The 26,210-nt window shown below is 41.8% G+C and overlaps 1 protein-coding gene across 1 annotated transcript in view; it reads right to left on the bottom strand.

The window, feature by feature from the left end:
* The window catches only part of RHOJ (ras homolog family member J), an 86,015-nt gene that overhangs the window by 23,018 nt on the left and 36,787 nt on the right, over window positions 1-26,210 (bottom strand). Inside the window, exon 2 of the mRNA XM_059059096.2 lies at window positions 1,300-1,358. Coding sequence (XP_058915079.1) covers window positions 1,300-1,358 — 59 coding nt within the window. The remainder of the gene's footprint in view (window positions 1-1,299; window positions 1,359-26,210) is intronic.

The following is a 26,210-nucleotide window of genomic DNA, read 5'->3' on the forward strand; positions in this document are numbered from 1 at the left end:
TATTTATTATGATTTTTTTTTTTTTTTTAGTATAGAGGTATCAAATTGAGCAAAAACACATATCTCCAGATAATTGTGAAAAAAGTCTAGACAAATGCATAACTACAAATAACAATTACCAGGAAACTCACAGTGGGAATAAGCATGGTCTAATGTTCACTCCAAAGGACTCAAGATGTATGAATTTGGGCAGACTGAACAACCTGCTGATTTTGACCTAAATAAATGACCCAGGATGTATGGTACCAAAAGCTCTGTCGAAGAAATTGGGCCATAACCATCAGTTGTTTAACCACGTCCTCTCTAGCCCATGAACTTGTAACATTAGAAACTTTTTGCAGTGGAGTGTGGGATGCAAGGAAAAAAAGATAAAGTGGCATTTTCACCCAAGCAGAGCATGTGCTAACTGATTAAGCACTGAAGGTTCCAGTCCATTGCCTTACATTATTGTTTGGCCAGGTTCTCCAGCTTGAAGAAATATTTCTGACAGAATGAGCATATTTCAGGAATCGTGGAGAATTTAGAGTTAATCCCAGTTATTCAGGGGTTGACCCTGACTTTGGGAAAACATCCAGGATCCTGGATTTTCTTCCTTCGAACAATCCATCTTCTTCCTACTCCTTGATCCCCATCCCCTATCTCTTTTTGTACCTTTCCACAGCTTGTTAGGCAATTCAAATAAAGAGCAGGCAAAGAATATAACATGAAAAAAAATAATGGGTGAAACTAAAATTTATGAAATTAACTCAGTAATCCTGGATCTGGATTTGGTATGTGTAGGAAGAAATTGGAACTCTTGGCCAAATACGTTATTTTGGTTAGTGATAATCATCAATCAATAAATGAATGGTGGGGCTTCCTTGGTGGCGCAGTGGTTGAGAGTCCGCCTGCCAATGCAGGGGACACAGGTTCATGCCCCGGTCCGGGAAGATCCCACATGCCGCGGAGCAGCTGGGCCCGTGAGCCATGGCCGCTGAGCCTGCGCGTCCGGAGCCTGTGCTCCGCAACGGGAGAGGCCACAACAGTGAGAGAGAGGCCCTCGTACAGAAAAAAAAAAAAAAGAATGGTTCTTTGCCTATCAACACCTTGAATCCTGTAATGATTTAGTTTTCTGTGATTAAAAATATTTTTAAGACATTCAGAATATTTTGGTTGTCGTTTAGGTAGACAATACATTTGCCCCAGTTGATCAGAGGAGGTACTATCTGTACCGGTAGTCCCCATATGCATAGCCAAATGGATCATTCTTCCCGCCCGCCCCCCCCAAACTCTTAATGAATCAAGGTAAGAAAAATGTACCTGTCCTGCGGTGTCATAAAGTCCGAGCAAGTGTTGCTTGCCTCCCACTGTCACAGTAACTAGGGGAGAAGAGAAAAGAGGAGAGTCTGTAAATGCAAGCTTCAATCAGGAGTCTTCACGTTTCTCTATGCCAACATCTCCTTGGGCAGCAAGGACAAGCATATGCCTCACCCATGTATATTCTAAACCAAGTTGACAGCATGCTTGCCAAATGAAAGGCAACCTTGGGCTACAGTGAGAGCAGATGGGCTGAGCCAAGTCCAAATTTCTCAACCGAGGTGGATACTGTTGGTGCCACTAGGGCATTCAGTGGGCTGTTCATTGATCCTGATTATTAGGCCCTGTAATATCAAGCTCCTGAAGGAAAAGGATGCTGGACTCTTTCTTGGTTAGTTTATTTTCTTCTTTCATTTGGTTTGAGCCACCTTTCGGGATATAGACTCATGTAAGCAACCTTTCTGTTAGAAATCTCTCGGCTTTTATTTGTCATCAAAATGTTAAAAGACCCTGAAAACAAAGAATATTAACCCACCTGCCTATGTTATAGTGTATAAGGCAAAGCTAATAATGAAATGCGAAGGGCTTAACATTTATTTCAAAAAGTGTTTTTATTAAATATCTCTGTGCTTTAGCTCAACTGATTCATTACAGTTTGAACCTTAGTTGCAGAAGGAGGTGTTGTATATGGGTTTCATCTCACATACCCGAAGGGCATATATAGAGTGAAAAGTAGAGAGTTTGATTTACTCAGCAGGCTTATTGCCTTGCCAAGCAACGATGTCCAAAAGTGAGAGGTAATAGAGGGATACCAGCTGCTCTTTACATGGCTGGAAATGAAATAAAGTCTCAACTTGAAACGAAACTGAGATCGAACAAATCGATCGAAGGCAAGAGTAATATGATTCTCTTGGTGAATGGAAAGAGCAGATTTAAATTTCCACAAAAATTTAATCTCTTTTTGGAAAAAGAAAGTAAAATATGAAGGAGAATGTGATTTTTCCTAGTTGATTGAAAGATGTACAAATGCAGGGATTTACATTCACTATCTTATACCCTATAATGAAATATAATCAGAAAAAATAACTGAATTACTATACTGTACCCCTAAAAGTAACACATTACTGTGAGTCAACTATATTTCAATACAAATGTGCAAGTGCAACATAAAAATGATTTTTGATTTCTCCTACCAGTAGCTGTGCAGGAAACGAAAGGTAAATGGAATAGCAACCTTTTATAACCGTATCTCTAAAATATGCCAGCCAAATTCTCTAGTCTGCCGCCCAGGGTTGCTGCTTTGGTACTGATCTGACTTTTATTTGTTTTCAGGTTCAGGGCCTACATGTATGCAAAGTGCTTCTTAATGGCTCTTTCTTTGAAAAGCACTTGTTTAAAAGCACTGCCTTCCCAGACACCGGGAACAAGTTTTCTAATCTACTCAGATCAACGTGTGTTCAGCTTGATAACATGGCAGCAGCTGCACAGATGAGCTTTTACATGTGTGTTTTTAAGGGGTGAACCCAGCTCCATCCAACGCTAGTGACATCACCGAAGAGGGGTGTCTAAACATTTTTACTTCCTTTCATAAGCCAGGCTAGCAATGGAAATGAAGGTGAGATGGCGCAGCCCCGATCTCTTCGTCCTGTTATATTTTCCTCTTTGGAGCCCAGTCAGATGTTCCTAAAATCTGCCTAAATGGTTTCTTTAATGGCTAATTCACCACCTAGACATGGATCAGGAATGAAGGGAAGAAAGCCAGCCATTACAACATGGAATTTCCTGCCTCTAGTGAGCCCAGTACTTACAGGTTAGGGGCAGCTGTTCTGGACACCCCCTTGGATGGTCCCCCGACTTAGAGGCCCAGGGCCATCTGTGGAGTGAGTACTAGAAACTGACTCATCCTCACGGCCCCACTGGGCCCTGCAGAATTTCCAAAGTGATGGCTCTGACCTTTGTCACTGGAGCCCTGAAGCTCTTGTTTGAGTTTTCTTAGAGAACAAACACTCCTTCCAGCCTGCTTTGCCTCAGGCCTCACCCTTTTCTCCCTTGGCAGCTCTGACTGCAGAGAACTGTTCCAGGCCTGAGGCGAGTGCCAACCCGGGAAAAGTGGCCGTTGGGCTGAGAGTCTGAGCCCAGCCTTCCCTTCCCTCTGTGCTTCCTCCCTCAAGAGTTTATTGGGTTCTGGGACTGCCCTCAGTGTCGGGAGCGTAAAGGCCACATACAACTCGTCCTGTCACGGAGTGTGCAGAGGAGGGTACAAGGCGGTGCAGTGAGCGCCCTGCTGGCGGCAGTGTGGATGGGGGTGGGAGCTTTCAGAAGGGGCACCACTGCACGTGCACACGCGCGCTGCTGGAGTGTGGTCAGAGAAGGCTTTCTGGAGGACATGCCTGAGCTGTGTCCCGAGGATGGCCAAGAATTACCCAGGGTGCACTGGGGGAGACGGGGCATGTAGGCTCAGGCCCACCCGACTCACTAATACAGCCTTTATTCTTTGTTAAACTATGAAAGTCCTGAATTCTTCGAAAGAGAAGGAACTAAAATAATTTACCTGCGTTAAGGCAGCATAGTGAGAGGAGGGAGGATGAGGTTTTTGGGGTGGAAGCCAGGTCAGCTTTCAGCTTTGCTGCCTATGCTGTTGGACCAGCCCTGCTGGAGGAATCCTGAGGGAACAGTGCGGTGCCCTCGTGCCCCCATCTCTGGAAATCACTTGTATTCTCTCTTCTCTGCCCTTTGATTCTCCCATTTTATCAGAAGGAAGATAAGTGGATCACACAGTTGATGACTGAGAACATCAAGGGTCAGACAGCCAGAGACAGATCCAAGCATTACTCACACATTGTGGAATATGCAAATGGCTTTGTGAGTCCTTATCTTGGACTAGCAATGGATGCCTTATCGCTTGCCAACCTGGGCTCTATGAGGCTCCTCAGTTTGGAAATGAATTAGTCAGATCAGCATAGAAGGAAGGTATGCTCTCAAAATGGTCATAGGAAATGTAGAGATGTTGAGAGAGAGGGATCTTTTAAGTCAGATGGTTCTGCGTTTGAATCCTATCTTTGCTATTCACTGTCTGAATGACCTTGGGAAAGTCACCTAACACCTCTGAGCCCCCCTTTCCCTATTTGTTAAAAATGGGGAGCACATCACCCATCAAAGAGAATACTTGTGAGGAGGACGTTAAATGAGAAAATGCCTGGCACACAGCCTGGCCCATAGTAGGTGCTGAGAAGTTGTTATTTCCCCTCCTCAACAAATGCTTATTGAACCTCTTCTAAGACCAGGGACAGTCTGTCTTGCTCTCCCCTGTATACCCAGTGCACATGAAATGGCACAACAAATTTATAATATTTGTGAATTACTGGTCACTTTCTACCCTGAATGGTAGCTATTTAGATCAATGTCTTGTGTCTCTGACTGAACAGGTAGGTCCTTGAGGACAGAATCTCCATACCCCATACCCCACACTGCACACAACACAGTTCTTGGAGTACGTAGTAGTTGCTGAATCCACAGAACAGAAATGAAGCCCCAGGGGCAACTCAGGCAGAAGGAGGTCCTTCGAAATGTGCAGAGCTTCAGCTTGAAGCATCCTGGCCAGACGCTAACTGCTGGGAAGTACCTGCAGCCAGCAAACCTGCCTGGCAGACAGTGGTCAGGCTAAAATCCCAGATCACCTTCTATTCTTGGAGCTGTTAGAGTGTTTTTTTTTTGAGCTCAGAGAGGTTTTAAAGAGAATGGGTCAAATGACCTACTAATGGCTCACATGGTTCTCTCAATAAAGCCTGAAAAGTTGTCAGTGGCTTGTTAAGTATGTAAACTGAAGGCCTTCCTCTCCAAATCCATTAAGCTCTTGGCTTCCTTGTGTTTGTTCTTGGTGCAGATTGGATGGTTAATTTTATGAGCTGGAGTGAGGTGCTAATGAAGTTGAAGTCGTGGGTTTGCTCTCCTGAGGGTCAGTTGCTTTCACCCAGAGAGAAAGTGTCCCGTAGGACGTGAGCCTGCCCCCTCTCCCTGCTCTCAGCATTTCAGTCACCTCATGAAACTGCATGTCATTTGCAAACCTGGATAAGGAAGTGTTGGTCATTCCCTGTAAGCCAGCTCAGACCATCAGTCTAGCCCATCAGCAGCAATAGGAACCTGGTTCACAGCCCCTGCCTTGTTGGGTGGTAGACTGGCCATCTCCTCCACCAAGAGCAATCTTTTGGAGCCGACGTGATGAATATCTGATGGATCCTGAGAACCGGCCTGGCGGAAATGCCAGGTCAGTTAAGAGGAAGCCTCCCAGTGCCCCGCCGTTCCCAGCACATAGCCAGCTGTCTGCATCACTCATGTCAAACGTACTGTATTTGGCAGGTAGGATGAGGCATACCTGGCTATGTCTCATCCTAAAGGTACTAGGATGGTACTAAAGGTACTAATAGTACCTTTAGTACCATCCTAGGTACTATTTGGGAGGAAGAAACACTAGATTTATAGACATAGGAAGAAATACAATTTTTTTAAAAAAAATATCTTTATTGGAGTATAACTGTTTTACAATAGTGTGTTATTTTCTCCTTTACAACAAAGTGAATCAGTTATACATATACATATGTCCCCATATCTAGGAAGAAATACAATTTTAATTAAGTTAAAAACATGGCCCCATGCAAATATAGAATGATGTTATGTCAAAGATTTATTAACTCATTAATGAGAGAATCAGTAAGATGATAAATCTTGTTCAAAGAGCATTTTGAAGAACTGGGCATTTATAGGTACTTCAAAAGCAAAATGTTAGAATAAGATGGCTAAGTTCAATGGAAAACTGGTTGTTGTCCTATGGAAAAGATAACTTTTGGTGTTCTCCTTTCTGCTAAACAGGAATTATTTGCATCTTGACCCAACAAGATTTACAAGTTAACATGTAACTTCAGAGAATCTAAACATTCAGTTAATAGCAGAATCAGACAAAGATAAGTTACCCTAGATTACTAAGCCTCGGGGGAAGGGTGTTGAACACTGCCTTAGCCTGGACAGTTGCACGTTCTCGGCCTTATAACCAAGTTCCAGATAATTTTTCTTCACGTCCGAATTCAAGTCCATAATTAGCTATCTACTCATTTGGTGAGATGTTGGGTAAGTCATTACGTTTCTCCCTCACCTGGAAGATAAACGTATTGTCTTTATCCTAAAGGGGTATAAAAACTCTTTACTAGCTGTTCCAAAGTCAGGGGTAATCATCACTACAGTTTGTCTATGTCTGGGGTGCTGCAAAAAAAGGAGAATTTAAATGAAAAATCTCAATTCTTACCCTTGTCATGCTTGCTGACTGAGTATCTTCAGCAGTGTTCACTGACCTTTGCCCTCTCTGAACTGACCTTCGTCACCTGCTCCTCCTCCTTTCTAGAAGATCCATCTGGGACTGTGACTCACCTAGCACCAGGGTCCGCTCTTAGGAGCTGCTTGTGTGTGTTGTGACGTGGGTTAAGCCTCACAAATGTGCATGTTCATTTTATGAGGAAGCAACTCAGAGGCATCTGGGATGACATGTCCCTCAAATTAAAATAAGCTAGAAAACAGAATGAAACGAGAAATAGATAATACACTTTCATAAATAGGAATGGTGGTAAATTCCTTCCTGGTGGGGTTTCATCCTTCCAGCTTACGTGTTCCTGTTAAGGCGGCTTGAAAACCTCATGCATCTACACCAGCCCCCCTCAGCCAGCTCATTTCCTTTCTTTGCAGAGAATGCCTCTTGTTTCCTAAGCAGCAGCACGCGCGCGTGTGTATATGTGTGTGTGTGTGTGTGTGTGAAATAAAAGTTGTTCAGGCAAGTCTCTTATTTGATGTACTGGTGTGAGGTCCTGTTTCCATAGAACAAAGACTGAGGGGAAAACCAAACAGTCTCCCTGAGAATCCATTAGGACACTGAGCTGAGGGTTTTCTTTCATTAGGTGTGTATATTCGTCCTACAGTAACAAGAGTTCCTTTTGAACAGGGTAACGTACCTCTGCCATGTTTCTTTTTTCCTTAGGTATGTCTATTGTGACGGGGATTTAGTTTGTAGTTGTTTGTTTAGTCTGTAGTGTAACCACCCCAGATTTTAGGGCAGAAGAACTGGCTGGAGGCCTGAACTCACTGTGAACAAACTCTGGGATTTGAGCAAGTTACATCTTCCCTGCGTTCTCAGTTCTCACTGGAAGTTTGAGGAGGAAAGCAGATCATGAATATAATATTTGTGTACAAGAAAGCTAACACAAATATAAGGTGACATCAGTGAGCAAATGGCTTCTTAACAATACTTTTGGGAACAGAGCTTGCTGGAATGAAGTTGGGTATGGGGTGGGTGTTCAGGAAAGGTCTACCCTTGTCGGTACTAGTTTGATGAGGGAGGAGGAGAAGGAAGGGGGGGTGAAAGGCAAGAGGAAGGGGAGGAGCCTGTGTAGTTCCAGGACCTATGGAACTGGCTAGGGATGAGGCCAAACCAAAGACAGAGCCACGATTCCATGACATTCACATCCTGGGATTTTAGAGTCTTGCTTGGCCTCACCCTTTCTTCCTCAACATTCATTTGGTCTCTACATCCTGCCAATTCTACCTACTAAGTATCTCTAGATACTCGGACTCCTCTTTGCCATAACTGTCCTCAGGCAACCCCCAACATTGTCAATTGCAAAGTCTCCTAATCAACATTCATTTCTCCAGGCTCATTCATTTCTCAGGCTTAACGTAGCTGTGGCCCCCAATCATCTCCCAGATAAAATTCAAATACTTTCCAAGAGTGTACAATGTCCTTGTAATCTGGCCTCTGGTTTACCTGTCCAGATCTCTCCTATTTTTTACCCTCCTACAATCCAAACTTCTTGTAATCTGTTATACTCACAATGCCTTTGCTTAAGTTGTTCCTGCTGGAAATCTGGAAAAGAAATTCTGGAATGCTTTCCCCACACCTGTCAGCCTGGAAAACTTCCATAATCTAGAAAATTCACTTTTGTAATGCCTCCTTGATGTCCTCCAACTACCTTAAGTGTCTTTCCATGCTGACTTGCCCATTGGGCCTTAACGTGCTGTGTGCTATTTATCTTCATGTACCAAGATCTAGCATGGGCCTGGCATGTGGCTCCATAAATATTGGTTGAGTGACTGAAAAGTGAATTAAATTCCAACTAAAGCAGAGGTTTTCTCTGAGGCATGTATTTTCTCCAGATGAGTCTTTGGCCTTTCCCAAAGGGTCACTATGAACTTTTCTGGATGGTAGTAGTAGTGGTAGGATGAGTTCATCAGCTATGGTGTCCTACACTAAAGCTGGCCTACCTTTTACGAGGGGATGCCATGGAAATGTGGCTTCCCTGGGTGGGATCAGTGTTTGGGGTACTCTGCCAATTTTCCAGGCAACTTTCACCAGCTACTGGGCTGCCAGACTCCATCAGTGGGGCAGGACCACTGGCAACGTGTCCTGAGGTTCACTGTGGCCATATAAGCCATAGTAGCCAGGCTCCCTGGCATGAACTACAGAGTACAGGGGAGCTGTCTTTTGATTAGGACTTTGGGAAGCAGTGACTGAATTATAAGTGAAGTCTGCACATTGAGATGTGTGATCTGCAAACTAGGGTGTGCTTTTTGCATGATCCTCTGTATAAAGAGATACTTAAAAAAAAAAAGTCATCTCCTTCAGTGACGTTCATACATTGCTAGAAACTCATAATAATTAAGCTGCCATTGAGGTATGGTGGAATAAATACCTAATTTAGAGGCAGAAACTTTTATTTTCAGCCTTGACCTTGACTTGGTGAAATCGACGTTTCACGGCAGTCACCAGGGGAAGCTAGATTTTTTTTTTTTAATTTTAGAATTTTATTTATTTTTTTATACAACAGGTTCTTATTAGTTATCCATTTTATACACATCACTGTATACATGTCAATCCCAATCTCCCAATTCATCCCACCCCCACCCCCACACCCCACCGCTTTCTACCCTTGGTGTCCATGTTTGTTCTCTACATCTGTGCCTCTATTTCGGCCCTGCAAACCAGTTCATCTGTACCATTTTTCTAGGTTCCTTATATATGCGTTAATAAACGATATTTGTTTTTCTCTTTCTGACTTACTTCACTCTGTATGACAGTCTCTAGATCCATCCACATCTCTACAAATGACCCAATTTTGTTCCTTTTTATGGCTGAGTAATATTCCACTGTATGTATGTACCACAACTCCTTTATCCATTCATCTGTTGACGGGCATTTAGGTTGGGGAAGCTAGTTTAAAAAACACAGAGTCCCTGGTTTCACATCCCACCCCTAGATTCCAAGGAAGTAGGTCTGCGATGGGGCCCAGAAGTCTGCACTTTTATCAGACTCTCTAAGTGAGTGATTCAGATCTTAATTTCAGTTTTCTCATCTTTAAGATGATAAGAATAATAAGCTCGATTAGTCTAGAGCATCCTGTCCACTTTAGATGGTTTTGTGAATAACAGATGAGGTAATATAAGGGAAAAAAAAGTTAAAATTTATAAAATGCTACATAGATATTATCTTTTTGATCCTATCTGACACACAATACCGGCACAAGATGGTCTGTGTGTAGCAGCAGTCCTTTCCCCTCCTTGTCTAGAAATAGTCACTAAGGAAATTCAAACACCTAGGTGATGATAAAAGTGGAATAGTGTGTTCCTGTGAAGAGTATTCAATGAATTATTAGGCTCATAAAAATTCTATCAGGTACCAGCTGTAACTACTTAGAAAATATGATGGAAAATATCCTTTTCACAAGGACAACAAAAACTATAAAGTGTCCAGTAATGGGAAGACCTTTATGAAAAAAAGGTCTTCCTATTACTTGCTGAGAAACATAAAAGAAGAAAAATGGGGAAACAGCTCATGGTCTAGGGTGGGAAGCTCTGTATCATAAAGATGTTAGATCTTCTCAATTTAATATGCTTATAGTAATTCCAATAGCATTTTTTTTTTTTTTTTTTTTGCGGTATGCGGGCCTCTCACTGTTGTGGCCTCTCCCATTGCGGAGCACAGGCTCCGGACGCGCAGGCCTAGCGGCCATGGCTCACGGGCTTAGTTGCTCCACGGCATGTGGGATCTTCCCGGACCAGGGCACGAACCCGTGTCTCCTGCATCGGCAGGCGGATTCTCAACCACTGCGCCACCAGGGAAGCCCCTCCAATAGCATTTTTGAATTGGGAACATGACAGAGTGATTATAGCAGTTATATTCAAAATTTAGTTGGGGAGAATAGCTAATAATTTAAAAAGAATGACAGGATAATTGTGCTAATATATGTTAACATGTATTATAAATTTATTAAAGCAGTATAGCATCAGTGCAAGAATCAATGATCCGGAACAGGAATCTCAGCCACTGAACCTATGCTACATATGTAAGGATTTAGTATATGATAAGTGGCAATGGGGAAAGATGAAGTAGTCAATATATGGCATTTAGATAGTTGGTTACTGTTTGAAAAAAAAAAAGACTCTGAAAATATAAAAGCAAATGAAGAAAACCGTAAAGAAAATGATTGATATATTGACTAAAAAAGTCACATATATTGTGAAAAATGGTCAAGAAGGTTATTATCTTTTATACATAATGGTGCTTTCTGATTAACAAGAATAATAATTAAAACAAAAGAAAATATATAAAGAGTATAGAAAATTTACAAGTAAATAAAGGGCCAATGAATATTGGAGTAAAAAAAATCAAATTAAACAAGATGCAACCTTTGGCTTGTCAAATTGGCAAAGATGAAGAGAATGACACCCAAGGCTGGTGAATACATAAAGAGGTGGCATGTATATGCTGCTGGAGGATATGTAAATTGATTCAAGTTTTCTGTGAAGTCGTTTGGCAGTATAGATCAAAAGTCTAACCAGGGGTCTCCCTCTGACTCGGCAATCCTGTTTCTGCAATGTATCCTCAGGCAAAATCATACAAGTGCGCAAGAATATACACGTATAAGACTATATATCACCAAAAAGTTTATAATAGTAACAGTTGGAAACAACCTAAATGTTCAGCAGTTGGGGATTGGCCCTTATCAGTTATGGAACAACCTTACAATGGCAACTTTGAAAGAACATTGAGGTAAAATATTTAGGATATAATGTCTAGGGAGGTAAAAATATTTATAGGAAACACTTTTTATTTTTTCCATACTTGGTTACCATGAACATGTAAATCAGAAAATAAAAAGATATTTGGGTACTTAAAAATTGTGTTTATTTTGTTGTTGTTATTACTGTTATATGTAGATTGGAGTCAACGTCATCTAAATTGTCTCCCATCATGGAAGTTCTACCATTTCTTCTTGGTTCACTCTCTAATTTTGTCTTAGGCTTATCCAGATTTACTTTAGGTTGTAGGACCAAGCTTATATTTTTATGAGGAGGAACATGTGATGAATAGGTCTACTGCAGTGGAGGTTTATGAAGTGTGTATTGCAGAGAAACTCATCTTTTTCAGAGAATTATGATGAACCACTAATGCCCTACCTATAATTGCATTTCATAGGTACCAAGAAAATACTGTGCATTTGAGGATGTTGGAATCTGCCAAATGTATTTGTTGCAAACCAAAAAAAATATATGAGCTGTAAAGTCAACAGCAGTAAATTGGTTCTAAATATAGAACAGTGTCTAGGCAGAGTGAAATAAACTAGTCAAGTGAATATTTAGAGCATGTGTTTCTGCTCTCAATAACTTATTTTCCAAAGTATTACAAGATTATTTGGAGAATATTAAGTGATTTTTCTCTGTTTTCTACTTTCGTGTATGGTTGTTGTCCTGGATTATATTTACTCATTTGCCTCTTTGTTATTCAAGATCCTAGAATTTTATGTATTTGTGGTTTTCTCCCTTTATTTATTTCATTTATCTTAGTCTAATATGGGGTTCTTTGTAGGTAGCATATTTATTTTCTAGTTCTTAAGAACGGTCAAGAAATATTAATAGTTGCAGGTTAATTATGATCAAAGGAGGATGTGTGACAATTTGAGATAAAACAGTTCTTGGCTCTTTTCTGCAATGAATATCTAAGAGACCGTCTTGTATAACTTTATTAAGTATTTTCTCAGAATTTGCAGGGTAACATCTACCACTTTTACGTCCTTGTTCACATGTTTTTCCCCAATTGTTTTTCTTCAAACCATCTAAAAAGAAAAGTATAATTTTGGGGATGCTTGTTAGCAATATAAAGTTCATGGCTAGTCAGTCCCATTAAGGAGAGGTTCATAGCCAGTAAAGGGATGCCCCAAATGTCGGCTACCATCAGAACCTGTGGTGTGCATTGTCACCCAAAGCTAGAAAGAGGCTTCATGAAATGCTTGGCACCTGAGGTCAACTGGGTCAGTGGATTAGCAATGTGAGGCTTTGAATTCGTATTCATGTTTTTGCTTTTCTGTAAGATTTTAGGTGAGGTACCATTAATTTAGTAGAGTTTCTGTGCATTTTCAAGTATTTAAAAAATGTAACAAGTAAGTGGGGAACCATGTGGTATATGGTCTCATGTGGTTTCACATTCAAGAACACACAACACTAACAGCCTGAAGTCCTCATAAACCATTCTAACCTTAACTGAAAGATAAAGATACCAAAGGGGGATTCAAATTATAAACCATAGCACTGCCTCTTAACATCATCTTTTTCTCAGTATTTTTCTCAGCCTACCACAGCCTTGAAGTTTTGCCCGTTCTCTCCATTCATCACCAGCACACCTTCCGTAAATATCTTGGTCTCTTTATGCTACACAAGAAAGCCAAGGCTTGATTGGCTCTCTCCTTTGCGCTTTGGAGGAGAGGAAATCTGAGTAGCCAAAGGCACTTCCTCTCTTCAGCAAAAGGGGGAAAGGAAGGATAATAAACATTTATAGTATCTGTTCTTGTGTCCCTGACACGTTTATAATTCAGGTATTTGTTTTATAAGTCAAGGGGTTGTTTGCCAGACCCTTAGGATAGTAGCACCATGTCTTTCTCCTGGAACCCACAGACACTCAGCAGCTTAAATAACCACATTGTCAGGGACACCATAGGTAGATGGAACTGCAGACTCTGCTAGACCACGAGGTGAAAGGCTCAAGGGTAGAAAGTGGATAGAGAGAAGATGATGGTCCTCCTGAGTCATTCATCACTAACTGGTCAGAAGCAAAAGGAGGTTGTGCCCGTGGAAGCTGTGTGGACACAGGATCAGGACTGCATGTGTGGAGGGGTGTGAATACCACAGGCCACTAACACTGTGGTCTAGAGAATGTGAAGTTAGGCGTGCAGGACCTGGTAGGGCAGTGGAGCTGGGGAGATTTGGCCAATAACTACAGAGAAATTATCATATCAAAGAGGAGAAAAAGAAGTCAAATTTGCTGGGGACAAAAATGGGGTTGGGAGTGAGAAGTAAGATGGAGAGGAAGGAAAGAGGACTTGGGAAGGGGGGTTGACATCAGTCTTCAGAAGCCCATTGTGGATCCCACCCCAGCGCAGGTCCAGGAGCTGGTTCAGTCTAGATACCTAGGAGGTTTGGGCCTAGCTCGGATATCTCCAGGGTTGCCCTAAACTGACCTGGTCACCCAGAGAGCTCTCTGACTTGTGGCTTCTCTGTCCTTTCCTCGGTCTTGACCTATGACTCTCCACTGGGAAAACTCACACCTGTTCTGAAGGATTATTAAACTCCTGATTTGAGCTGGCTGTGTCAAGAAGGGCATATGGGCCTGGGATCAGTTCTTGAGTGGCTAGATGTCAGGGGTGCCTAGGACTGGGTGGAGAGAGGGCTGATAAAGAAACTCTTGTCACTTCTGTCTGGCCTGTTCTTTTCTGGATGGAATGACATGCTACTGAGTCCTGTCTTCCATGATGGCACTGATAACGGGACAAAGGTAGACCAAGGATGTTGCAGAAGGCCAAAGTGTTGGCATGGTCAGGAAGGCCACAGCAACTCATGTCTATTACCTTTGCTGCAGCTCTGCTTTCCCTACCTTGTGCCTCTCCTCTCCTCCCATTATGAGTTTGTAATAAGGGCTGTGATGACTGATTTTATGTGTCAACTTGGCTGGACCATGGAATGCCTAGATATTTGGTCAAATATTATTCTGTGTGGGGGTTGTTTTTGGATAAGATTAATATTTTAATCAGTAAAGCAGATTGTCCTCCATAATGTGGGTGGGCCTCATCTAATCCTTTGAAGGCCTGAGTAGAATGAAAAGACCCACCCTCTCCTGAGTCATAGGGAATTCTCCAACAGGACGCCTTTGGACTCTATCTGTACCACTGGCTCTCCTGGCTCTTAAGCCTACTGGTCCACACTACAGATATGGAACTCCCAGTCTCTGTACCCACCTGAGCCAATCCCTTATAATAAATCTTTTTCTCCATATATTCATGTCCTATTTGTTCTGTTTCTCTGGAGAACGCTGACTAACACAAGGGCTCTACATTAGGACTGTACAGTCTTACCTACAAGCTCTCAGCTAGAGGACAAGTGTATAGCATAATATTTGGCCTACCATAATGATTCAACAAGTGGATAATAAATAAAAGGATATTTTTCGTGACAGAGCTTGTTAGGTGAGAACTGATACTAGTGCCAGTTGGTGTATAGTGTGGCAGGTGAGGGACACAGGGCATGAGCTATAGAAGCATGAGGTTGATAAATAAAGGTGCTGATCTGCAAATGGCTTGGTCACCAATGACCCAAAGCATCCCTCTATTAATGATATAGGAGGCATCCTTGGTGAAGTCAAGGCAAGAGCTTCTTCTTCAGGCTCCAAGAAATATAACTCCAAAATGGAGATAGAAAAGATAGCACATGGAGCAGGTGGCCCTTCATCTGAGTGTCAGATGGGGAGAGAGAAGAGCAGGAGCTGTTTTTAATCCCCTGCTGTCATCAAGAAGTGCATGTGAATCACGAGGATGTTCGGTGAAGGATGGGGAGGTGGGATTGGCTGGTAATGATGGCTCTTGTTAATGTGCAGATTCTGATTCAGTTGGTCTGGTGAGGCCTGAGAATTTGCATTTCTAATAAGCTCCTAGCTGGTGCCCTTGCTACTATTCTGCAGGCCTCACTTCAAGTGACAAGGCTCTTATTCTTTCCTTAAATATGGTGTGTGTGTGTGTGTGTGTGTGTGTGTGTGTGTATATATATATATGTATATATATATATCTATATATATATATATATGCATGCAAGTGTACCCCACAAAGGAAATGCAGAAAGGAAGCTGGATCTGGTCCGTAGCTGGAGTATTCACTCTTACCTGCCCCCTCACTGGGCTTCAGAAATTAAGGGGGTGGGGCCTAGTCACCTTAACGGTCCTGCAAAGAGCCCAAAGTGTCTGCCATGGGGGAAGCCTCCTGACGGGGCTGCCAGTTTCCTTGGTGGGGATTTGAGGCATGGAAGGGACTGCAGCCAAAAAAGAGGACCGTAAAAAGATGGAATTAGAGACAAGTAATCTCCAGGCTTGGAAAATTTTGTTTCACTCCCCTGGATCATCACTGAGGGGAAATTGACCTCAAAATGTGAGAGCATGAAGAAAGGGAGGGAGGCAAACAATGGGGGCAAATGGGACCATGAAATGGGCTGATTTTCTCAGTCATTTATTTCAGTATTTCAGTAGATGATACTCAGAAGCTTGGAGTATGATAAAAAACAGGGAGCTCAGCTCAGTGCTCTGTGACAACCTAGATGGGTGAGATGCGGCGGGTGGGAGGGAGGTCTAAGAGGGAGGGGATCCATGTATACATATAGCCGATTCACTTCATTGCACAGCAGAAACTAACACAACATTGTAGAGCAATTATACTCCAAAAAACCAAACCAAACCAAACGAAACCAATGTGCTTTCTTCTATGTGGGGATTTCTGAGTGTCTGTTTGAAGTTCTGTGACCTAATTTACACAAGTGTGTTTCTGGAGCTGCGGAAGTAGCTAGTATCGCTGTCTGTCCACTGTAGGGCCTGTGTGGACATGGCTTAATGGGCAGCTGGTGAAATCAGACAAATTTGTCTTCTCTGAGTGAGCTCCCCTCACCCCACTTCCTCCTCCCTGGCCTAGGAATTGGTATCCTTCTTTCTTCTTCTTTATCAAAATGTATCCTCTTTTCTCCCCCAACCCTCTCCCCAACACACTGAGGTTCTCCAAACACTTAATAACTGAGTAGACTGTGAACTCCTTACAGGCAAAGACAAACTTCTAGGACCCAGCATAGTGTCTTGATTGTGGCATCTGCAGAGACGTGGATGGACCTAGAGATCGTCACACAGAGTGAAATAAGTCAGAAATAGAAAAACAAATATCCTATAATATCACTTATATGTGGAGTCTAGAAAAATGATACAGATGATCTTATTTGCAAAGCAGAAATAGAGACACAGATGTAGAGAACAAATTTATGGACACCAAGGGGGGAAAGCAGGTGGGGGGATGAATTGGGAGATTGGGATTGACATATATACACTACTATGTATAAAACAGATAACTAATGAGAACCTATTGTATAGCACAGGGAACTCTACTCGATGCTCTGTGGTGACCTAAATGGGAAGGGAAATCCAAAAAAGACAGGATATATGTATACGTATAGCTGATTCACTTTGCTGTACAGCAGGAACTAACACAACATTGTAAAGCAACTATACTCCACTAAAAATTAATTTTAAAAATAATAGATGTTCAATAAATGGGTATTTGTTGAATAAATGGATAGCTTCAAATCTGCCCCACCCCCAACAAGAGGGTGTATGTTTTAGAGAGGATGGCATCAGGCTGATAAATCTCTAATAGGACCTCAGGAGTGTCTGGTGTGCAGGAGGGGAGTTTATGTGAGACTGTAGCCTTCCTAGCACTCAGGAAATCACAGCAGGAGGTCCTGGTGATACTTTCTGGTGTGGCTAAGAGTCGCAATTGTTGAATTGAAACTCATCAATTCTAGGAAACAAGGAAAGCTATTGAACTCATGGCTTGGGCACACTCCAAGCTAGACAGTAGTCGAGTGTTTGGCTAGTCTCCAGCACTGACAGTTGAGACAACCCTGATCCAGGCTTGTGTGACATAAAGCAGACTTTGAAGTTCTTAATTTCATGGTCTGGGGGGAGCAGCCGAAACCCTTGACCTTGATCTCTGCCAGGGACTTGTTCTATCATCACTCCAACTCCATGCTTCCCAGGAGCACTGTGGTAGATGGTGCTAGAGCTGTAGACTCTGCTCCCAAATCTGACTCCCAGTTACGAGGAGGAGAGGAAAATAGAAAAGCACACCTGTTAACTACATTACAGATTTTTTAAAAATATAGAATTAATGAGAGTAAATGAACATTAATCATACCTCCTGAGATAAATTCAAACAGTTTAAAAAAAAACCCATCACATTGGCTGACCCTTCAACTGTCAGCAAAAAGTTTCTCTTTCAGATTTTGTCCAAGGATCAGGTCTTCTGGCTCTCTGTGAGGTATGGCATTTGTAACTAATTGTTTTTGTATATGATCTCAAGAAGGGTGAGAAGGGAATAGCCTTACAAATCAGTAAGTGCTGACTTGCTTAAAACTAGAAATGCCTGGAGGAAAGCAGAGATAGGCAAGAAGGGGGCAGTAGCCTACAGCAGTGAAAGAAAATGATTAAAAATATTATCTGTAACCTACGTGCTTTTGAAGTATTCAGGTGAGTGTATTTTGGGCATATGAAGGAGTTAGGAATTGGCACTCACAGGCAAATGATGGCACTATTGAAAAACATGCATCTATTAAAAAATATGCATCTGTTGAATGCCCCTTAGCGTGATACTGCCTTGGGTTCTAAAGGGCTTTCACCTTGAGAATTATAGAGGCATTGACCTTTGCGGGCTTATAAGTAAGTATAAGTGTAAAAGAGTAAGGAAAGGCAAGACAGATAAACTATATATATAAACTAGAGCTAGGAGCAGGGCTAGAAAAATTGTCTAAACATCCAGGCAAAGCCCTCTTGAACAATTATGGAGAACTTCCTAATTTCTCTGTTAAATATTATCTCACCTTTACATTCCTGTTCTTAAGAAATGCTTCTTATCCCATCTTTATGACACTGTTGCACTTCTGGGAGTGGAGGAATGAAGGGAGGTTAGGAGATGCTAGGAGCAGGGGGTGGAAAGGGCAGAGAGAGTTTGGGAATGGTGAAGTCCAGGCTGGAGGAATAACAAAATAGCCTCTTTCATCACAGCTGCATGCTAGAGAGCTATTAATTGGGAAGGAGTGATTTTTTTTTTTTTTTTTAGGGTTAAAATCAGCTTAGGCATACCCCTGAACTACTTTTCCAGGGTGAAAAAGCATTTTATATCTTGTCTTTGGACTGAACTGTTGGAATACATGGACTGGTTTGAATGGATGGCACCAGACACTGGAGACACTTCTTTGATATGGTTTTAAGCATATCCCAAATTCATACCCTGGGACATCCACAGATATCTCTTTAGTGTAACAATTGTAGGCAGAATAATGGTCCCCCAAAGATGCCCACCTCATAATCCCCCAAATCTGTGAATGTGTTACCTTATATAGCAAAAGGGACTTTGCAGATTTGATTAAGTTCAGGATTTTGAGTTGGGGAGATTATCCTGGATTACCTGGTGGGCTTGATGCAGTCACAAGGATCCTTACAAGGGATAGAGAGAGGCAGAAGAGTCAGAGAAGATGTCGGGATGAAGCAGAGGTTGGAGTCACGCAAAGAGGACCCTGAGCCAAGAAATGAACGCGACCTCTAGAGGCTGGAAAAGGCAAGGAATGGATTTTCCCCTGTAGCCTGCAGGAATGCAGCTCTGCTGGAACCTTGATTCCATTGGGCTGGCCAAAAAGTTCATTCGGGCTTTTGTAGCCTCTTACAGGAAAAACCGAACGAACTTTTTGGCCAACCCAGTAAGTTTAATGAGATACATTTCTGGAGGTCAGAAATAAGACAATAAGATGGTAAGCTTTCAGTAATTTGTTACAGCAGCAATAGGAAACGGATACAGTAACTTTATGTTATAAAATATCTACTAGCTGAAATAAATGTTATCAAGTCAATAATGTTTGGGGAGAGGGGGGCATCCTTTCTCTTGGCTTAATGTTTCCATGTGAAGGCATCACTTAGTATTAATACTCTTGGCCTGACTGCCCCCAGGGGAATGGAGAGAATGATCTGATTGGTAAATTTGAGAATGGTAACTGGGTAGGCACTGCTCAGCCCTTCCCCTTTCCGTTTGAGATCTGTCTGACACAGATGTAAAAGCTCTGTTTCTCTTCTCTCTCTCATCCTCCCTCCTTCCCTCCATAAGCCTTTGTTTTCCAATACTGTTTGTGATGGGTTATGTTCTTAAACCCATTCCGCTCTTTTTCTATTTGACTCCTTTTTCTCTCTCAAGCAGGGAAAAGAGGTGTCATTTATTGAAACTCCTGAAACACAACTCATCACATAGATATTCTTTCTCTTTTCATTGAATAAGTTATTTTTCATTATTTAATTTATTTACTATGTCTTACTTAATTCCAGAGAGTATTTAAGATGGTTTACAAATGCATTATAATTAAAAATGAGCTGAGAGACAATGAAGGACTGATTAGATTAAACTGTTGCAAGGTTAGAATGCAAAATCCACATCACTAGAGTCTATTCTGGTGCTGGCGGGGGTGGGGGGTTGGGGAGGGTTACAAATGGCTTTGAGCTTCTTATCAGTCAAAGCAAAGAGGGAAGCCTAATTGGTTAATGATTAATAGAATCATTATAGAATGCAAATAGTATGATTTTCGGAATATGGCAGCAAAACACCAACTGGTTACTCAAGAAAAACATAACTATTCCTAGAACTGAAACTAAAAAACTTTCTCCTATAGCTCTTCATAAAGAGAGCACTTATAACAATATAATGTAGTGAATAGGATTCTAAACATCATCTTGAGTAAATATGGCTATACTTACCTTTAGAAGCTATTTTTTACAATATCCCTCAGTGTAAGTAAATAGTGTAATAAAACACACTTCCTTCATTCACATTGAATATTTATTGAGCATCTGCTATGGGTTGGGGCAGTGCTTGGTACTGGGACATACATAGGTGAGCAAAACAGAACCACCCTGGTCTTCAGGGAACTTAGAGTCTAGAGGGGGAGCCAGATACTGCACAAGTAACCCCATCCTAGGAAGTTATAAAATCAGGCACTAAGAGAGTATAAAACAGGGGAGTCACTTTATATTAGGGGTCAGGGACAACCTCTTTGAGGTTGTGAGGAAGTGACATATAAGCTGAGACTATAGGAATAAGTAAAGTGAGCAAGGCAAAGAATGTGTGTATAGTGGGAAAAGATCAGGCGTGTGTGTGTACGTATGTATACGTATAGAGCATTCTAAGCAGAGGGAACAACACACACAGAGGCCCTGAGATTGGAAAGATGTGGAGGAAATGAAAGGTCAGTGTGGCCATTGTGTAATGAATGAGGGGGCTGAGCAGACAGTGGCTTGCAGAGCTTGCGTATTTTTTAGCGTAAGCAGTGGGAATCCTTTGAAGGTTTTTGAGGAAGGAAGTGACGTGTTCTAATTTATATTTTAAGAAGCTCACTCTGGCTGCTCTGTGACAGCAGGTGAGAGAGAACTGGGAGCCTGTTGCAGTGGCCCAGGAAGATGATGGTGGCTTAGACCAGGGGGTGGCAGTAGAGAGGTGGAGATGTGTGTATGGTGATGCGGGCAAAAGCAGGCACAGATAGGTGCTTTGCTGTTGATCTAGGTAACCTTTCTCCCTATTTCTGAATTTGATTTAATCCTAAATCAACTTCAACTGTTTCTTAACTGAGTGGCTCTAGCATCTAAATTAGTTGCATGTGCAAATTGGGCAGGTTTCCTAGGAGACACATTATCATCCCTAACAAGATTTTACTTAGAGCCATGGTTCTTAACCTTGGCCACACCCTGGACCAATGATAATAGAATTTCTGGGACTGAGACTTAGGCACAGACATATTCTAAAGCCCCCCAAGTACTTCCATTGTGTGGCTAAGATTAAGAACCACTGCCATACAGCATTAGATTGACGATGCGATGTAACATGTGAGATTAGAATTAAATCCAATACTTAAGGTTAAGGTTGCAAACAAGATGGAGAAGGTATAATTTTACTGATGTGAGATTTGAATGGAGCCAACTATTTGCAGTTTTCTCTAACCAGCTGCACATATGAAAATTAAATCATGATTCACTGAGGAGACTAACATCCTTGTAAGCACTTTAACTTACAGCAGCTCTTGTCAAATTTATCCGAAACCTTGGACTCTTAAATGAAGGTAAATTCTTAGGCATTGCATGAATCAAAGTGTAGGCTAATTGGACATGAAATGTTTCACCTCTAGATCACTGCCAGAGGCCAGCAGTTCTTAGCATATGGTTGCTGCTTAGTGTTGGTTTTTAACAGAACAATCAGCCTGCATCCTGTTGCTATGGGAAGACTCCCAGGACTACACACTTGTTAGTCCTCATGTATCAGAAATGATTCATGCATACACTGAATTGGTGAGTTCCCATCATCCTGCCCATTCCACAGAGGCTATTAACTCTGCAAGGACTGGGAGTATAGTGAATGTACCTCGTTCCTTCCGGCATCCATTTCATACCCTCCTCTGTTTCCTACAAGTGCTGTGAGGTTCTCAGCATCATGCAATGGGCTCTGACTAGTTCTAAGAGTAAGCTATGCTTACTGTAAGCCCATCACATATCCTATATCCCTGATCACGTTGATTGGTTGGGAGTTGGCCCATGACCCAAGTCAGACCAACTGGGACCAACAAGACTCAATTCCAGGTTCTTTATTTGAGGTATAGGGGAATGGACCCTCTTTTCAACTGAAAGTGAAAGGATAAGGAGGTATCTGCTGTGACCATTTTTTGGAGCTGTGAAAAGAAATCTCTTTGAGAATGGAGCCATTCCTGAGAAAGCAGGGCTGAAAGATGTTGCGTAAGTCATGGATAAAGCTTCATCTGAAGCCAGGACTACCCCTGTAACTTGCAATGATATAAGGACTGTGTCTGCCTTGTTCACTGTGGCTCCAGCATGACAGTAAACATTTGTCAAATGAATGAATGGTAAATAGAGGAAAGAGAGCAGTGTTAGGAAATGGAAATCAGTATTGAGTTTATGTAACTGCAGAAGAAAAGACCATTATCTAGGAGGCCAAACTCTCATCATTTTTCTGATTCTCACATCGACTTGAAATAGCAAAATATGGAACTTCCTTCTGATTACCTTACAATGGCAAAGGAAGCTTAAATGGAAAAGAGCAGAAATAAATAATAAATTGGGTTGCATGGGAGGGAGAAAATCCTTTTTCTTCAACACTAGTATCAGGGGAAATCTGACTCAGGTTTAAGGCATGTAAGTCAATGAGTTCCCCAATTGACGTATTTTATTATTTTTTTAGCTTTACAAATATTCCACTCAATTTAATCACACTTACTTTGACATAAATTATTAAAATTTGCCCATATTCAAATTTGTAGAATCACTGTATCATGAAAGGAAGTATGTTCACATGTTTCAGTGTACTAATCAAAAGATAAACATATATAGTCAATGATCTACATCATAATTTTTTATGTGATACTTACTCGGGGCTACAAGCATACTTTACATAGGAAATCTATCTCATTTCAGATATAACACATAGGTGAGGAGAGACAAAAGAAAGATTTAGCAGTGACCTCTGTGATGACTCTACCCAAGGACATATTCAAATATGAGAAGGAGACAATTCACTTTTATATGGGAAAAAAGATAGTTTGCATTTGCCAATAGAAGTTTATATAGTTTCCTTCCAGACAAAAAGCAATGAAAAATTTCATCATTTCTTTCCTTCTTGATTTTTTTCTCTATTTTTTTCACCAACTTACTAGACTATACTAGGTTCTAGGCCTACCAGCAAGAGGGAAGTAGAAACAGAAGAGTGATGAAAAGAGCGTAGAGACAGCATAGGTTTTCATATCAAATTTCATGCTTTGGAAAATTCAGATACATTTGGTGAGCTGGTAAGGGCCACTGGAGATGCTGCTCTAGAACTGTGTACTGGCTATAGGATGTACCCTTCCAAGTCCACTGCTCAGGAGACTTGTTGAGCGTCTGCGGAGCCAATACATACTGAGTGTGTCTACTGAGAAAGCCTCAGTGTATTATTTCAACACAATTACACAAACTTCTGCTTAGTCTTTGATCTGGTTACTCCATTCTTCACTTCATCTAAAAATAAGGGCCAAGATCCTCATGTCTCTTAGGATGCTCCCTGATGAGTTAGTTCCACTTCTTTCTGATTCCACCCTTGTTCTGCATCTCCTTCCAATTCTGTCTCCAGACCTGTGACATGGAGCTGGGTAGGAACCCAGGGAATAGTTAAAAGGAATTAATGAGTCCATTTCCACCAAGGACTGACTCTAAGGTCTTCTCTCATAAACCTGAAAACAGACTGTGATCTGGTTTGTCAAGCTGAATTAGCAACTTGGGATCCAACCTCCCTCCCCACCTCCCCTCAGTGTTTAGGTTTCTAGGCTAGCCCACGATAACATATAATAAAGCTGTGTTCTTATAAATGTATATAAAAAACAGAAGGAAGTTTTCTTACCCCATATACTGTTACAGAAAGAAAAGGTTAAAAATGTATCTTGAATCCTAGTCATCAAAGAAAAGCTAAGTATAAGAAATAGGGGGAGGGTGATAACAGGGTTAATAATAGCTAACATTCCCTGCATACTTGCCATGTAGACAACTGTGCTAAGTGCTTTATGTGAATTATCTCCTTCAATTTCTCTTTAACAGTTAAGGAGAAAGGAGTCTCTTATATGATTTTTCCAAGAACACACTAGTTGTAAGACTCAGAGCTGGGAGTAGAATGTAAATTTGCCTGATTTCAAAGCCCAGGCTTTACCCACTATGTAGTTTCTGTAGAGATTCTGAAGACAGCTTCTGGAAACTTACCAGGCTCTTGATGTCACTGGCTTATTATCAAGCCCAATTTTCTTAAACACTCAGGACTTTTTTGATTCTTCATTGCATGTTGTGCTTTTAGCTTACACATGAAATGGAAGAGGAGAGACTGAAAGAGAAATATTTTGAAGACAGAGGTGAAAGGTGGGGACTAGAGATGAGTGGTGAGAAGTAAGAAGAGGAGGAGAAGGGAGGAGGGGAAAGTGAGTACTTGAGAAGGTGATGGAAAACAGACTTGGGGTTGGGCCCTTCCCTGGATTCTGGCCCAGTCCCCTGGGTAGTTGCCAGGAGAAAGCTAGGGGTTGGGGAGGGAAGCGTAAGACACTCCTAAACTGGGTCTTTGAAATGTCAGAATCCCTGCGCTATGGGGTCTCCTTTGGGTTTATAAAAAGTTAAAAAATCATCTTATAGTAACATTAGCTACACAGTTAATAGGTGACAAAGCCAGGATTAGGATCCAGTCTCTTGGAATTCAAAACCGGGGCTCTAGCTGTCCCCTTCTTTTATGTTTCTGAAGGTCTGAGCTACTGTGTATGACTGTGAACATCTCCTATAGGGTCCCCACCATAAGTAGGTATGGATTTTTAAATTTTTAATTAGTTTATTTTTTTTCCCACACTGTGCGGCATGCGGGATCTTAGTTCCCTAACCAGGGATCGAACCTGCATCCCCTGCATTGGAAGCGTGGTGTCTTAACCACTGGACTGCCAGGGAAGTCTCGGTAGATAGGGATATTAGAAGTTTTCCAGATCCGTCAGTTGGTAAGCATTTACCCATGAAGAGATCATAGTCCCAGATTTATATATTGGTTTACACTGAGGTCAGATTTGCATAGTTTAAAAAATACTTCTTTTTCTAAATAATATACGCTGTGTACTAATGTAGCCAATTGGGTCTTTTGCCTTTCTTTTCAATGAAGCAAAATAATCTTGAACATTTTTCCCTTGTTGGGTTTATACCATGATAACTCAGAGGTAAGGCTAAGTAATGTTCAGAAGCACCAGCACTGAAAGAGTTTAGTTTGGTTTAGTACCTTGTTGCACACAGAGTTCTGTGGAACTAGATGGAAACACTTTGGATTTAATATTTCCATAGATGTGATTGAGGTGATGAGGAAATATTTGGTTTTTTAGTTATTCAGTGACTTGATATTACATTGTACTGGATCCACTATTTATCAATAGTTGATAAATTATTCAATTTTGTTCTTTATGTGTTCAATATTATGCTTTTCCAGAAAGGGTTTAAAGGGGCTTGCCAAAACAAATATAAGATTTTCATAAAGTGAAGCAATCAGGGTGAAAAGAAAATTAATGAAGGAAAAACTAAGTGAAGGCAAAGAACACTTTATTATACAAAATGCATGGTGGGGCTTCCCTGGTGGTGCAGTCCTTAAGAATCCACCTGCCAATGCAGGGGACATGGGTTCAAGCCCTGGTCCGGGAAGATCCCACATGCCGCGGTGCAACGAAGCCCGTATGCCACAACTACTGAGCCTGTGCTCTAGTGTCAGCGAGCCACAACTACTGAGCCCGTGTGCTACAACTACTGAAGCCCGTGCGCCTAGAGCCTATGCTCTGCAACAAGAGAAGCCACCGCAATGAGAAGACCGCGCACCGCAACGAAGAGTAGACCCCGCTCGCCGCAACTAGAGAAAGCCCACGCACAGCAACGAAGACCCAACGCAGCCAAAAATAAATAAATTTATTTTAAAAAATGCATGGTCGGGCTTCCCTGGTGGCGCAGTGGTTGAGAATCCGCCTGCCGATGCAGGAGACACGGGTTCGTGCCCTGGTCCGGGAAGATCCCACATACCGCGGAGCGGCTGGGCCCGTGAGCCATGGCCGCTAGGCCTGCGCGTCCGGAGCCTGTGCTCCGCAACGGGAGAGGCCACAACAGTGAGAGGCCCGCATACCGCAAAAAAAAAAAAAAAAAAAAAAAAATGCATGGTGTAAGCTCCTGTATATGGATCCGT

Source organism: Kogia breviceps, chromosome 3 (genome assembly GCF_026419965.1).
Source record: "Kogia breviceps isolate mKogBre1 chromosome 3, mKogBre1 haplotype 1, whole genome shotgun sequence".
Classification (NCBI taxonomy): Eukaryota; Metazoa; Chordata; class Mammalia; order Artiodactyla; family Physeteridae; genus Kogia; species Kogia breviceps.